The sequence below is a fragment of the Rattus norvegicus genome, chromosome 1 (assembly GCF_021556685.1).
Source record: "Rattus norvegicus strain SHRSP/BbbUtx chromosome 1, alternate assembly SHRSP_T2T, whole genome shotgun sequence".
NCBI lineage: Eukaryota > Metazoa > Chordata > Mammalia > Rodentia > Muridae > Rattus > Rattus norvegicus.
Window position 1 is genome coordinate 76,402,185 of NC_141534.1, and position 13,722 is coordinate 76,415,906.

The 13,722-nt window shown below is 41.2% G+C and overlaps 1 protein-coding gene across 10 annotated transcripts in view; it reads right to left on the minus strand.

Annotated features, from left to right (window-relative positions):
* The window catches only part of Lilrc2 (leukocyte immunoglobulin-like receptor, subfamily C, member 2), a 42,065-nt gene extending 33,736 nt beyond the window's left edge, over positions 1-8,329 (minus strand). For 3 of the 10 annotated variants that reach the window (XR_015642129.1, XR_015642123.1, XR_015642121.1), the window contains exons 1-5: positions 8,215-8,329; positions 8,018-8,053; positions 7,546-7,830; positions 7,119-7,421; positions 3,588-4,201 (exon numbers count right to left, since the gene is read on the minus strand). Coding sequence is in view for 4 of the 10 variants with exons in the window: in NM_001100123.1 (NP_001093593.1) it covers positions 4,065-4,201; positions 7,119-7,421; positions 7,546-7,830; positions 8,018-8,053; positions 8,215-8,302 (849 nt within the window). In the remaining 6 variants the exon portion in view is untranslated. Of the gene's footprint in view, positions 1-3,338; positions 4,202-7,118; positions 7,422-7,545; positions 7,831-8,017; positions 8,054-8,214 lie in introns of those variants that run through there. The other 7 variants (XR_015642135.1, XR_015642134.1, XR_015642133.1 and 4 more) reach the window with 6 other exon arrangements.
* Between the last annotated feature and the right edge of the window lie 5,393 nt (positions 8,330-13,722).

The following is a 13,722-nucleotide window of genomic DNA, read 5'->3' on the forward strand; positions in this document are numbered from 1 at the left end:
TAAGAACTTCAAGACACTGAGGAAAGAAATTGAAGAAGACCTCAGAAGATGGAAAGATCTCCCATGCTCATGGATTGGCAGGATTAATATAGTAAAAATGGCCATTTTACCAAAAGCAATCTACAGATTCAATGCAATCCCCATCAAAATACCAATCCAATTCTTCAAAGAGTTAGACAGAACAATTTGCAAATTCATCTGGAATACCAAAAAACCCACGATAGCTAAAACTATTCTCAACAATAAAAGGACTTCAGGGGGAATCACTATCCCTGAACTCAAGCAGTATTACAGAGCAATAGTGATAAAAACTGCATGGTATTGGTACAGAGACAGACAGATAGACCAATGGAATAGAATTGAAGACCCAGAAATGAACCCACACACCTATGGTCACTTGATTTTTGACAAAGGAGCCAAAACCATCCAATGGAAAAAAGATAGCATTTTCAGCAAATGGTGCTGGTTCAACTGGAGGGCAACATGTAGAAGAATGCAGATCGATCCATGCTTATCACCCTGTACAAAGCTTAAGTCCAAGTGGATCAAGGACCTCCACATCAAACCAGACACACTCAAACTAATAGAAGAAAAACTAGGGAAGCATCTGGAACACATGGGCACTGGAAAAAATTTCCTGAACAAAACACCAATGGCTTATGCTCTAAGATCAAGAATCGACAAATGGGATCTCATAAAACTGCAAAGCTTCTGTAAGGCAAAGGACACTGTGGTTAGGACAAAACGGCAACCAACAGATTGGGAAAAGATCTTTACCAATCCTACAACAGATAGAGGCCTTATATCCAAAATATACAAAGAACTCAAGAAGTTAGACCGCAGGGAAACAAATAACCCTATTAAAAAATGGGGTTCAGAGCTAAACAAAGAATTCACAGCTGAGGAATGCCGAATGGCTGAGAAACACCTAAAGAAATGTTCAACATCTTTAGTCATAAGGGAAATGCAAATCAAAACAACCCTGAGATTTCACCTCACACCAGTGCGATTGGCTAAGATCAAAAACTCAGGTGACAGCAGATGCTGGCGAGGATGTGGAGAAAGAGGAACACTCCTCCATTGTTGGTGGGATTGCAGACTGGTAAAACCATTCTGGAAATCAGTCTGGAGGTTCCTCAGAAAATTGGACATTGAACTGCCTGAGGATCCAGCTATACCTCTCTTGGGCATATACCCAAAAGATGCCTCAACATACAAAAGAGACACGTGCTCCACTATGTTCATCGCAGCCTTATTTATAATAGCCAGAAGCTGGAAAGAACCCAGATGCCCTTCAACAGAGGAATGGATACAGAAAATGTGGTACATCTACACAATGGAATATTACTCAGCTATCAAAAACAACGAGTTTATGAAATTCGTAGGCAAATGGTTGGAACTGGAAAATATCATCCTGAGTGAGCTAACCCAATCACAGAAAGACATACATGGTATGCACTCATTGATAAGTGGCTATTAGCCCAAATGCTTGAATTACCCTAGATCCGTAGAACAAACGAAACTCAAGACGGATGATCAAAATGTGAATGCTTCACTCCTTCTTTAAATGAGGAAAAAGAATACCCTTGGCAGGGAAGGGAGAGGCAAAGATTAAAACAGAGACTGAAGGAACACCCATTCAGAGCCTGTCCCACATTTGGCCCATACATATACAGCCACCCAATTAGACAAGATGGATGAAGCAAAGAAGTGCAGACCGACAGGAGCCGGATGTAGATCGCTCCTGAGAGACACAGCCAGAATACAGCAAACACAGAGGCGAATGCCAGCAGCAAACCACTGAACTGAGAATAGGACCCCCGTTGAAGGAATCAGAGAAAGAACTGGAAGAGCTTGAAGGGGCTCGAGACCCCATATGTACAACAATGTCAAGCAACCAGAGCTTCCAGGGACTAAGCCACTACCTAAAGACTATACATGGACTGACCCTGGACTCTGACCTCATAGGTAGCAATGAATATCCTAGTAAGAGCACCAGTGGAAGGGGAAGCCCTGGGTCCTGCTAAGACTGAACCCCCAGTGAACTAGTCTATGGGGGGAGGGCGGCAATGGTGGGAGGGTTGGGAGGGGAACACCCATAAGGAAGGGGAGGGGGGAGGGGGATGTTTGCCCGGAAACCAGGAAAGGGAATAACACTCGAAATGTATATAAGAAATACTCAAGTTAATAAAAAAAAAAAAAAATAAAAAAAAAAAAATAAAAGAGACACGTGCTCCACTATGTTCATCGCAGCCTTATTTATAATAGCCAGAAAATGGAAAGAACCCAGATGCCCTTCAACAGAGGAATGGATACAGAAAATGTGGTACATCTACACAATGGAATATTACTCAGCTATCAAAAACAACGAGTTTATGAAATTCGTAGGCAAATGGTTGGAACTGGAAAATATCATCCTGAGTGAGCTAACCCAATCACAGAAAGACATACATGGTATGCACTCATTGATAAGTGGCTATTAGCCCAAATGCTTGAATTACCCTAGATCCCTAGAACAAACGAAACTCAAGACGGATGATCAAAATGTGAATGCTTCACTCCTTCTTTAAATGACGGAAAAGAATACCCTTGGCAGGGAAGGGAGAGGCAAAGATTAAAACAGAGACTGAAGGAACACCCATTCAGAGCCTGCCCCACATGTGGCCCATACATATACAGCCACCCAATTAGACAAGATGGATGAAGCAAAGAAGTGCAGACCGTCAGGAGCCGGATGTAGATCGCTCCTGAGAGACACAGCCAGAATACAGCAAATACAGAGGCGAATGCCAGCAGCAAACCACTGAACTGAGAATAGGTCCCCTATTGAAGGAATCAGAGAAAGAACTGGAAGAGCTTGAAGGGGCTCGAGACCCCAAAAGTACAACAATGCCAAGCAACCAGAGCTTCCAGGGACTAAGCCACTACCTAAAGACTATACATGGACTGACCCTGGACTCTGACCCCATAGGTAGCAATGAATATCCTAGTAAGAGCACCAGTGGAAGGGGAAGCCCTGGGTCCTGCTAAGACTGAACCCCCAGTGAACTAGTCTATGGGGGGAGGGCGGCAATGGGGGAGGGTTGGGAGGGGAACACCCATAAGGAAGGGGAGGGGGGAGGGGGATGTTTGCCCGGAAACCGGGAAAGGGAATAACACTCGAAATGTATATAAGAAATACTCAAGTTAATAAAAAAAAAATTTAACAAGAGTCAGGTGTGGTGGTGCACCCCTTTAATACCAAAGATGGCAGAGGTAGGCAGATCTCTGAGTTCAGGCCAGCCTGGTCTGCAAAATGAGTTCCATGGTCACCCCCAATAAACAAACATGCAAACAAATAAACTCAACTGTTTTTATGAACACCATCACATCTTCAGCCATGATGGGTTTTGTTCTGAAACAGTAATGTACCATGCTTTTGCACAGAGTTGCTATTTCATAGTTATTTCTAGGCAGTGGAAGTTTGAGGACCATGCTAGTTTGTGATAAAAGTTTTCACTATTCTTTAGCAAAACAGAAATAGTTATGGATAAGTTAGATATGCCAAACAAATTTAATACTTAATATTTAATAATTTATTTACTTACTTGATCTGAGTCAGTTTTCTAATGTTGTCTAAGCTGTCCTCAACCTTCCATGGAAGGCTTCAGTATTGGGATTATGGGCATGGTCACCAGTCATACTTCTTTATCTTTCTAAGCCAGTCAAGTTTAGTATTCGGAGCTGTGTATCAGTTGTAAGCTAATACACTTTTATTAACACTTTCTATTCTGAGGTTGTTTCTCCTACTTTTATAATGTAAAATGTTATCTTTTTGAAAAACAAAACATTTCATTAAAAAGAATAAACAATGAAAAAAAATACTATCCCAATTGCATAAGTGTGGAGTTCTCTTCACAGATATCGCAGACATTTATCCTGTACCATTTGGGTAAAGGCATTGTCTTCAGGGTTCTCAATAATGTTCATACACTTGTGCCATAAATTTTCTTCCATGATTTTCTCTACTCATTTGATTCATCTCCAAGACCTCTACCACAATAAATGATACATTCCTCTTTGGTTCACCTCCTCACTGCACCTTGCGGTCTTCTCTGGCTATTTTGAGCCTCAAAGAGCAGAATCCCAAGAACCACCAGAACCAAGACAGCCACAGCCATCCTGATGAGATTCTCCACTGTGTGATCTTGTGGGTATGAATCTGGAAATTTGCACAAGCAGGAAAATGAAATTAGTACAGTCCAAAATTGAAAAAAAAAAGTAGAGGAGATAGAGGCCTATATCAATGAGACAATAATATTATTTAGTAAATATACGTTCATGAAAATCCTTATGTTCCAATTATTAAATTAGTGGAATAATCATTAACATTTCCCTATGCATATTCAACTTTTATCAATAATTTCAAAGTATTATATTCATTACTTACATACATTATATTTACTAATAATATATAGGCTGATAAGACAGTTCAGTTACTAAAGTTATTCCTGCATGAGCATGAGAAAGAGAATACTTAGAGTTAAAGATATAAGTAGACATTGAAGCTGGGAAAGGAAAGAGGTAGCTTAACCAAAACCTAAGATATATGAAGGCCTTCTAAGGAAATCTATTAGTTTGTATGTAATATACTTAAAAGGGAGTTTAAACAAAAGCACCTTTCATGGGTGAACAATGCTGCCTCAAGAAAGCATGGGTAATTAACTGAAAATACCATCACAAGACACACAATATCTCCCTATGTGCTTTTGGTCAGGGACACCCAATAAGGATGTAAACCATATAAGAGCTAATGTCTTGGTTTTTCCATTATGCCTAGATTGTAAGTATCTCCTTCTAAAGATGCCACTCATTTGGGTAGCAGGACATAGAGAAAGCAACCTCAAACTGACTCGGAGGCTCTCTCCCTGCTAGCAAGCTTAGAAAGAGCCATAAAGTGTTATGCATGCTCCAAGATGAGAAATCACATCAATAATGTGTTCTCGCTCTGAACCCGGCATGCTGTAATAGTGACCTCTTTAGTAAGATTGCCTACCGGTGCAGTGTCAACATGGCATTTATGGGTGTAATCAGCTTTTTAATCAGACATAAAGCCTAATGTACAGAAAGGATTTCATGGATGGTACTGTAAATATGGGCACAAGCCCATGACTGTGGAGATCATAGGCCCTGGGTGTGGGAAAGGCACTGTCACTTTTTTTCTAAATGGTCAAACTGTCAAACTTGATTCTATGTGTATATATTTATACCCACAGATTTGTTTTTCTCTCATCATAGATCAGAGACATATCTTTCCTCAGTGAGTGGTGATTAATGGAGAGAATCCTAACTGCTCAATGTGCCAAATCCTCATCTATGAGTGGAGCATCAATATCAACCTCCTTACAGTCAAGTCTTGGGAAACATCATAAAAGAAGGAGTGAAAAGAGTATAATAGCCAGAAGACAGGGAGAAGAGCTGTGCAATACGGACTCTCATGTCACATCAACTGCTCCACACATAAACTCATAGAAACTGTAGTTACCTGGATAAGACCTGCAAAAGATTAATCCAGCCAAAAAGTTTTAAAAGCATATATTAGGAAGAAACTCTCAAAGATTCATCCCAGCTAAGGAGCTATTGCCATTGATGGCTGCTGGCGGTGGGTGAGTCAATTTCCTTTGCAAATGTGACTACTGATAGGTTGACGAAGCCCTAGTAGGTGGTCCCATATACATACACATAGGAATATTGATAATAATTTTTAAAAGAAGATATGAAATTGGGAGGAAAGGAGAGTGGGGAAAAGAAAAAGAGTTGGAAGGAGGTAGTAGTGAAAGAAGAATATGATCAACATACATTGCATTTTATTAATGCATGAAAGTTTCAAGGAATAAGCAAGACCAACACAAGATCAGGACAGCCAAAATTCTAACACAAATAGGTAGTTCATTTCTATATCCCTTTCCTTACTAGATGATAAGGGAGGGAGAATCACCATCTTTTGAAGATGTGGACAGTAATAGTTTTTCCATGCTCAAGTTGACCCATACATATGCACATATAAAGAGGAGGAACTGATTATTGAATTTTTAAAAAGATTAGGTTGGGAGTGGCCTGTTTGAGGAGAGTTGGAAGGGCAAAGAATGGAAGGAGATATGATCATATTCCATACTATAAACATATGAAAATACTAATAAAGAAAAACATTTAGATACTATTTTAAACAGCTCCCCCAAACAAAGATCATATCTAAAGACAAAAGTAAAGTGTGTGTGTGTGTGTGTGTGTGTGTGTGTGTGTGTGTGTGTGTGTGTGTGTGTGTGTGTTAATCCCTGGTACTCACTGGCTAACCTGCCTTGTCTACTTGGCAAGGTTAGACAGGTGAGATCCTGTCTCTAAAACCAAGTGTATGGTTCCTGTGTGTGTGTGTGTGTGTGTGTGTGTGTGTGTGTGTGTGTGTGTGTGTCTGTCTGTCTGTCTGTCTGTCTGTCTGTCTGTCTGTCTGTTTTATATAACTCTACACCAGGCATGCCTCCCATGCTTATCATTCTCACTCATTTTCTCTTCTAAAACTCCTATCTTTCTGTCTCATATCTTTCCAGAGACCTCACCTTTCAATCTACTCATAGACTCTCCAGCTTGGTCTTTTAAGGATTTGGGTCCTACAGGGCCAGGGATCCTCTGTGTTTAGGATAACCACAGGTCATAGGTAAATAGCCATATGGAGGCTATGGTATATCCACAGCTTATGTACTGACCAATGTGGGAGTTTTATGCAGGTACTAATATGACATCAGCCTGAAAGGGCTTAGCCTATAGCTGCTGACTATGGCACGATCAGATGTAATGTTTTCCTTCATTGTATAGAAGAAATCTATCATAGGAAATATAACCCTGACATTGAAGGGTCAAAAACTGTACACTGCTGGGACAAAATGGAGAGCTTCCTAGATGGTCTCAGATGGAAAAATGGGCCAGATATTGAGAATACGGTCATGCCAAACACCTTCTTCTTCATCCTTCCTTGCAGATCTTGCCTTAAGTATCCCTCAACCTTATTGTATTCTCTTGGCAACAGGGTTCATGACAACAAGATTTTAGGGATCAAATAAATGTCAAAAATATGATTGTCTCACCTGAAAAAAGGAGCTGTAGGGTATCACTGGGAACTGACCATACCTGAGAGGTTCTTTTATAGTAGCCATAGCACCTGAAGGACCATCTGTGTTTGTAAGTCACTGGGCCCACAGGAAACAGAGCCATAAAATGTCCATTGGGTTGTTTCTGTGGGTCCTGAGTCCAGGACACATTTTCTTCTCCTTCCTTAGTCAAGGTATACCTTCCATATCCCTGGTGTGAACTACACTTGAGAGTCACATTTCCTCCTGAGGTGACCAGGGAGCTTGGTATGGCTGAGATGCTGGGTTTGCTGTAGAATCCTAAAGGAGGAGGCAAACATGTCAAGTGGAAAACATTCTACATTGTCTAAAGACCAGTCTGTGAGAGAAAAATCCCTTGAGATCAGAATACCTTACTCAGGGCACAGCCTTAGAGTCTGCTTACCTGTCACTACCATCTCTAAGATGTTACTGTATTCTGACAAGCCAGCAGGACTGTAATAGTAGCAGTAATATAATCCTGCATGGTACTCTGTCATGAATGAAATGGAGAAGTTCGCCTTGTTCCCAGGTTCAAGTAAGGTTTGTGACTTCCAGGCTTTTGAATTTTCCTTTTTATACAGACTGTACTCTTGGGCATCCTGGGTACCAGTGCACCAGAGAGTAACAGACTGTCCCTTGGTGACCACAGAGCCTGGCTCAGCCCAAAGGGTGGGTATGGGAAGTGTTCCTACAAAGAAATAAAAAAAACTCTGCTTCAGAGTATCCCTCTCTTATACCCCACTCCAAAGCCCCAGGACCCTTAAAGTATTCCCAGCATCAACCCCCATATGTTGTTTTCCAACTCCAGTGCTCAGGAATGGTCTTCTGATCTCAGTGTGAAAACAGGATCTGGTAAGACAAGGGAACTGACTCACCTGCCACAACTGTGGTCCTGGGATCTAGAATCAGTCCTGAAAGAGATCTCTCATGAGATTTTTCTTCATGAAACTTCAGTAGGTCATCTCTTCTACAAGGCCACCCAATAGCATAAGATCCATTGGTGATCTAGAGTTTAATTAAGGCCAAGGGTCTCTCCTAGATTTCAGTGTTCCCTCCACCCTCCAAATCTCACCAAGGTAGAACAGCACTGTGAATGCAGTGATCATTATGTCTTCTCCAGGGGTCCCAGCTGCGCAGATAAATGACACTACAGTGACCATCAGGATAAATCAACACAGAGACTGACTACTTCAGACACTATGCTTTATGTTATAGGCTGTCGCATCAAAAAGAGGAAGTTTTATACAACTGACTCACTGGTGGAATCCCTGACTAACCCCAAGAACAGTCCTAGGTTGCGTACACAGTATTGTAAATAAAAATAAAAGGAAGTGTTCTCCTCAAGAGTGCTATTTGCACAAAACAGGGCATATTGTCTACTGCTAACACTAATGAGATTAACAGGGCCTTACTCAGCTCTCATTCTTTTCATTTGTCAAAGATCAGTAAATAGCTTCAAATAAACCTCATCTTTTCCTGAGAGACTACTCCTTCCAGGTGAGTGTGATTAAGGACTAAGAGCTCCTATATGAGTTTTCCCCTTCATCCTGTTCATATCTACAATATCATGTGGGCCTTTAGCACTTCATTATATCTCCAATTATGAAAGTGCATTGCAGAATATGCAAACTGATGTTGCAGGGTAGATTCAAAGCATCAGAGAGAGAGAGAGAGAGAGAGAGAGAGAGAGAGAGAGAGAGAGAGAGAGAGAGAGATTATTATAAAATACATGCCTGACAAAGTGCCATCTCTCCCAAAATCTTTTAAGTTCAAGACTTGTTCTTTTCTTTAACTATCCTTGCAAACAACCACTGTCCCTTAGTCCTCATTATGTGAGTGTCAGTTCCAGTCCTGTACCACGTGTCCTTGCTAACACTTATAAGTACCTTCTTTGGGCTCAGAGATTTCACAGGAAGAAGATGGGCATTTAGATGTGGGGGAAACCCTCTATATCATTGTATACTACAAATAAGTAGAAAGAAAAAAGTTAACAGCCAGTAAAAATTTAAATGAACTGACTCCTTAGGCTGAAAAGGAAAAGACTCAGACATTAACAGATGTCAAGGATAATTTCAACACGGTTACTCGGTAAAGAGAAGTGGAACTTACACAAGGTTCTGAGGCCCCATCTCCCTCTTGCAAAATGTGTGTGCTCTGAACTATCACAGTTAAGGCAATAGAAAAATCTTAAAGTTGTTATGAGTTCTCTGTGAATTTCATACAATATGTTTTGATCCTGGACTGTTCCCAGCTCTGCCTACAGGCATGCCTTTTCCTACCGATCAACTTTGCGTCCTTTGTGTTTTGTTTTTCTTAATCCATCATGTCAGTATCCAAATCCCATGGGGGAGAGACATAAACCCTCTGAGACAATCCTGAGAGCTCAGGGATGACCACCACTTCTGCTCACATTCCTAGCCCAAGAGGAAACTGCCTAGAGCCTTCTGGACACAGGACCCTAATAGCAGTCAGGGACAGGATCCTTCTTGTCTCTGCCTGCACCCAGAGCTGAAAGCCAGATGCCAGGACTACTGACACACCTGAAAGCATAGGTAAGACCAGCACTTCTGCTCCAAAGTACCTGCATGGAGCCCTCAGGGCACACAAACCCAAAAGCAGTCTTGGAAAAGACCCATCCAGTTTCTGCCTGCACCCAGAGCAGACATGATCCCACAACAGTCCATACCCAAATCCCATAGAGGAGAGAGCTGGACTCTAAGAAGTGCAGAAAATACTGAGAGCTCAGGAAAGACCACCACTTCTGCTCACTTTCCTGTCTCAAGATGAACCTGACTAGATCCCTTTGGACACAGGAATCTAGGAGCACTCAGGGAGAAGATCGTATTGGTCTCTGCCTGTGCCCAGAAGTGAAAGACAGAAGGCAGAAGTGCTGACAGACCTGAGAGCAGAGTTAAGACCACCACTTCTGCTCTGAGGGCTCCACCTGGACAGACATACACAAGAAGCCTACAGAACTCCAGACAACTTTGACCAGAAAAGAAACTTCTCCTATAACATAATAGTCAAAACACCAAATGCACAAAACAAAGAATATTAAAAGCATTAAGGAAAAATGTCAAGTAACATATAAAGGCAGATGTCTCAGAATTACACCAGACCTCTCAAAAGAAACTATGAAGGCCAGGAGATCCTGGTCAGATGGCATGCAGACACTAAAAGAAAAAAATGACAGTTCAGGCTACTATATCAAGCAAAACTCTCAATTAACATAGATGGAGAAACCAAGATACTCCATGACAAAACCAAATTTACACATTATCTTTCCACAAATCTAGTGCTACAAAGGCTAATAGATGGAAAACTCCAACACAAGGAGGGAAACTACATCCTAGAAAAAGCAAAAAAGTAATTCTCTTACAACAAACACAAAAGAAGAGAGAGACACAAACATAAATCCACCTCTAACAATGAAAATAAGGGGAAACAACAGTCACTATTCCTTAATATCTCTTAATATCAATGGACTGAATTCCCCAATAATAAGACATAGACTAACAGACTGGATACATAAAGAATACCAAGCATTTTGTTGCATACAGGACACAAACCTGAGTAACAAAGACAGACACTTTACCTCAGAGTATAAGGCTGGAAAACAATTTTCCAAGCAAGTGGTCCTAAGAAACAAACTGGAGTAACCATTCTAATACGGAATAAAATCAACTTTCAACCAAAACTTATCAAAAAAGATAAGGAAGGACACTTCATATACATCAAAAGAAAAATCCACAAAAATGAAACCTCAATCTTGAATATCTATGCTCCAGATGCAAGTGCATCTACATACATAAAAGAAACCTTACTAAAGCTGAAAGCACACATTGCACCTCACACAATAATAGTAGGAGATTTCAACACCACACTCTCATCAATGGACAGATCATGGAAACATAAACTAAACAGAGACCTAGAGAAACTGAAAGAAGTTATAAACCAAATGGATTTAACAGATATTTATAGAATATTTCATCCAAAAGCAAAAGAATATACCTTTTTCTCAGAAACTCATGGTACCATCTCCAAAATTGACCATATAATCAGGCACAACACAGGCCTCAACAAATACAAGAAGACTGAAATAATCCCATGCATACTATCAGATCACCATGGACTAAGGCTGGTCTTCAATAAAAACAACAACAAACAAACAAACAAAAAAACAGAAAGTCCACATATACATGGAAGTTGAACAATGCTCTATTCATGAAAACTTGTTCAAAGAAGAAATAAAGAAAAAAATTAAATATTTTTAGAATTTAATGAAAATGAAGGCACAACATACCCAAACTTATGGGACACAAAGAAAGCAGTGCTATGAGGAAATTCATACCTCTGAGTGTCTCCAAAAAGAAACTGGAGAGAGCATACACTAGCAGCTTGACAAAACATGTAAAAGCTCTAGAACCATAAGAAGCAAAGACACCCAAGAGCAATAGAAAACAGGAAATAATGAAACTAAGGGCTGAAATCAACCAAGTAGGAACAAAAAGAATGACACAAAGAATCAAAAAAATAAAGAGCTGGTTTGTTGAGAAAATAAAAAAGATAGATAAATCTTTAGCCAGACTAACCAGAGAGAGTATCAGAATTAACAAAATCAGAAATAAAAAGGGAGACATACCAAAAGAACCTGAGGAAATTAAAAAATCATCAAATCCGACTACAAAAGTCTACATTCCACAAAACTGGAAAATATGAATGAAATGGACAATTTTCTGGATAGATAACAGGTACCAAAGTTAAATCAGGATCATATAAAGCATCTAAAGAGTCACATAACACCTAAAAAATAGAAGCAGTTATCAAAAGTCTCCCAACAAAAAAAAAAAGACCAGGACCAGATGGGTTTAGTGGAGAACTTTATAAGACCTTCATAGGCAACCGGATAGCAATACCATCCAAACTGTTCCACAAAATAGAAGCCGAAGGAACACTACCCAATTCCTTTTGTAAAGCCACAATTATGCTTATAGATATACCACACAAAGCCCCGAAAAAGAAAGAGAATTTCTGACTGATTTCCCTCATGAATATTGATGCAAATACACTCAATAAAATTCTTACAAACTGAGAAACTGCCCAGATCTGAAGGGACCCGGTCCAAAGCTCCATGCACCCAAATCCCGTGGGAGGGAGAGCTAAACATTCAGAGGGGCAGACACACCTGAGAAGCCAGAAGAGACTACACTCTGCCCACATTTCTGACTCTAGAGGAAAACACCTAACACCATCTGGGACCCCTGTGCACAGGGACTCCAGAAAAGGTGGGGCAGGCCCTTCTCATTGCCAACCTCACAGAGAGCTGAAACGCTGCCCCCAGGAGCAACTTCAGGCCCGAGACCAGGGGTAAGACCAACTTTTCTGCTCCAAGTGACCTGCCTGGTGGACTCAGGACACACAGAGGCAAAATTTCTCTGGGACTGGACACTTCCAGTTTTTAGCTGCAGCCCGAAATTCGCTGATCCCAGGCCACAGCTCCCTGTTCCCAAACACCGTGGGAGAGGGAGCTCAACACCCAGACAGGTGGCACTCCTGAGACACAGGGTGGGAGACACCACTAATACTGCCCACCTTTGCCCACATACCTGGCCCAAGAGGAAACTGTATAGGGCCTCTGGGAACAGGAAGATAGGGGCACTCAAGTGGCAGGTCCCCTCCGGTGCAGACACCTCCTGAATATGAAGGGACCCAGTCAACACCTCCCTGCACCCAAATCCCATGGGAAGGAGATCTAAACCTTCAGGGGGGCAGACACACCTGGAAGGCGAGAAGAGACTACACTCTCCCCACATTTCTGACTCCAGAGGAAAACACATAGGGCCATCTGGATCCCCTGTGCACAGAGACCAGAGAAAACACGGGGCAGGCCCTTCTGGTTGCTGCCCTCACAGAGAGCTGAAACATAGCCAAGGAGGACCAAATTCAAGCCTGAGACCAGAGATAAGACCAATTTTTGTGCTCCAAGTGACCTGTCTGGTGGACTCAGGACACAAACCCACAGAAACAGCTGAAGACAAGTAGACAGGAAAGACTACACTTGAAAGCAGAACACTCTGTTCCCATAACTGGTTGGAAAAAAAAAACAGGAAAACAGGTCTACAGCACTCCAGACACAAAGGCCATTAGGATGGTCTAGCCACTGTCAGAAATAGCAGAACAAGGTAACACCAGAGAAAACCTGATGGCAAGAGGCAAACGCAGGAAAGCAAGCAACAGAAATCAAGACTACATGGCATCATCGGAGCCCAATTCTCCCACCAAAGCAAACACTGAATATCCAAACACACCAGAAAAGCAAGATCTAGATTTTTAAATCACATTTGATCATGATGATAGAGGACTTCAAGAAACACATAAAGAACTCCCTTAGAGAAATGCAGGAAAACCTAAATAAACAAATAGAAGCCTATAGAGAAGAATCACAAAAATCCCTGAAAGAATTCCAGGAATACACAATCCAAAGGTGAAGGAATTAAAAATGGAAATAGAAACAGTAAAGAAAGCACAAAGAGAGACTACCCTGGATATAGAAAACCAAAGAAAGAGATGAGGAGCCGTA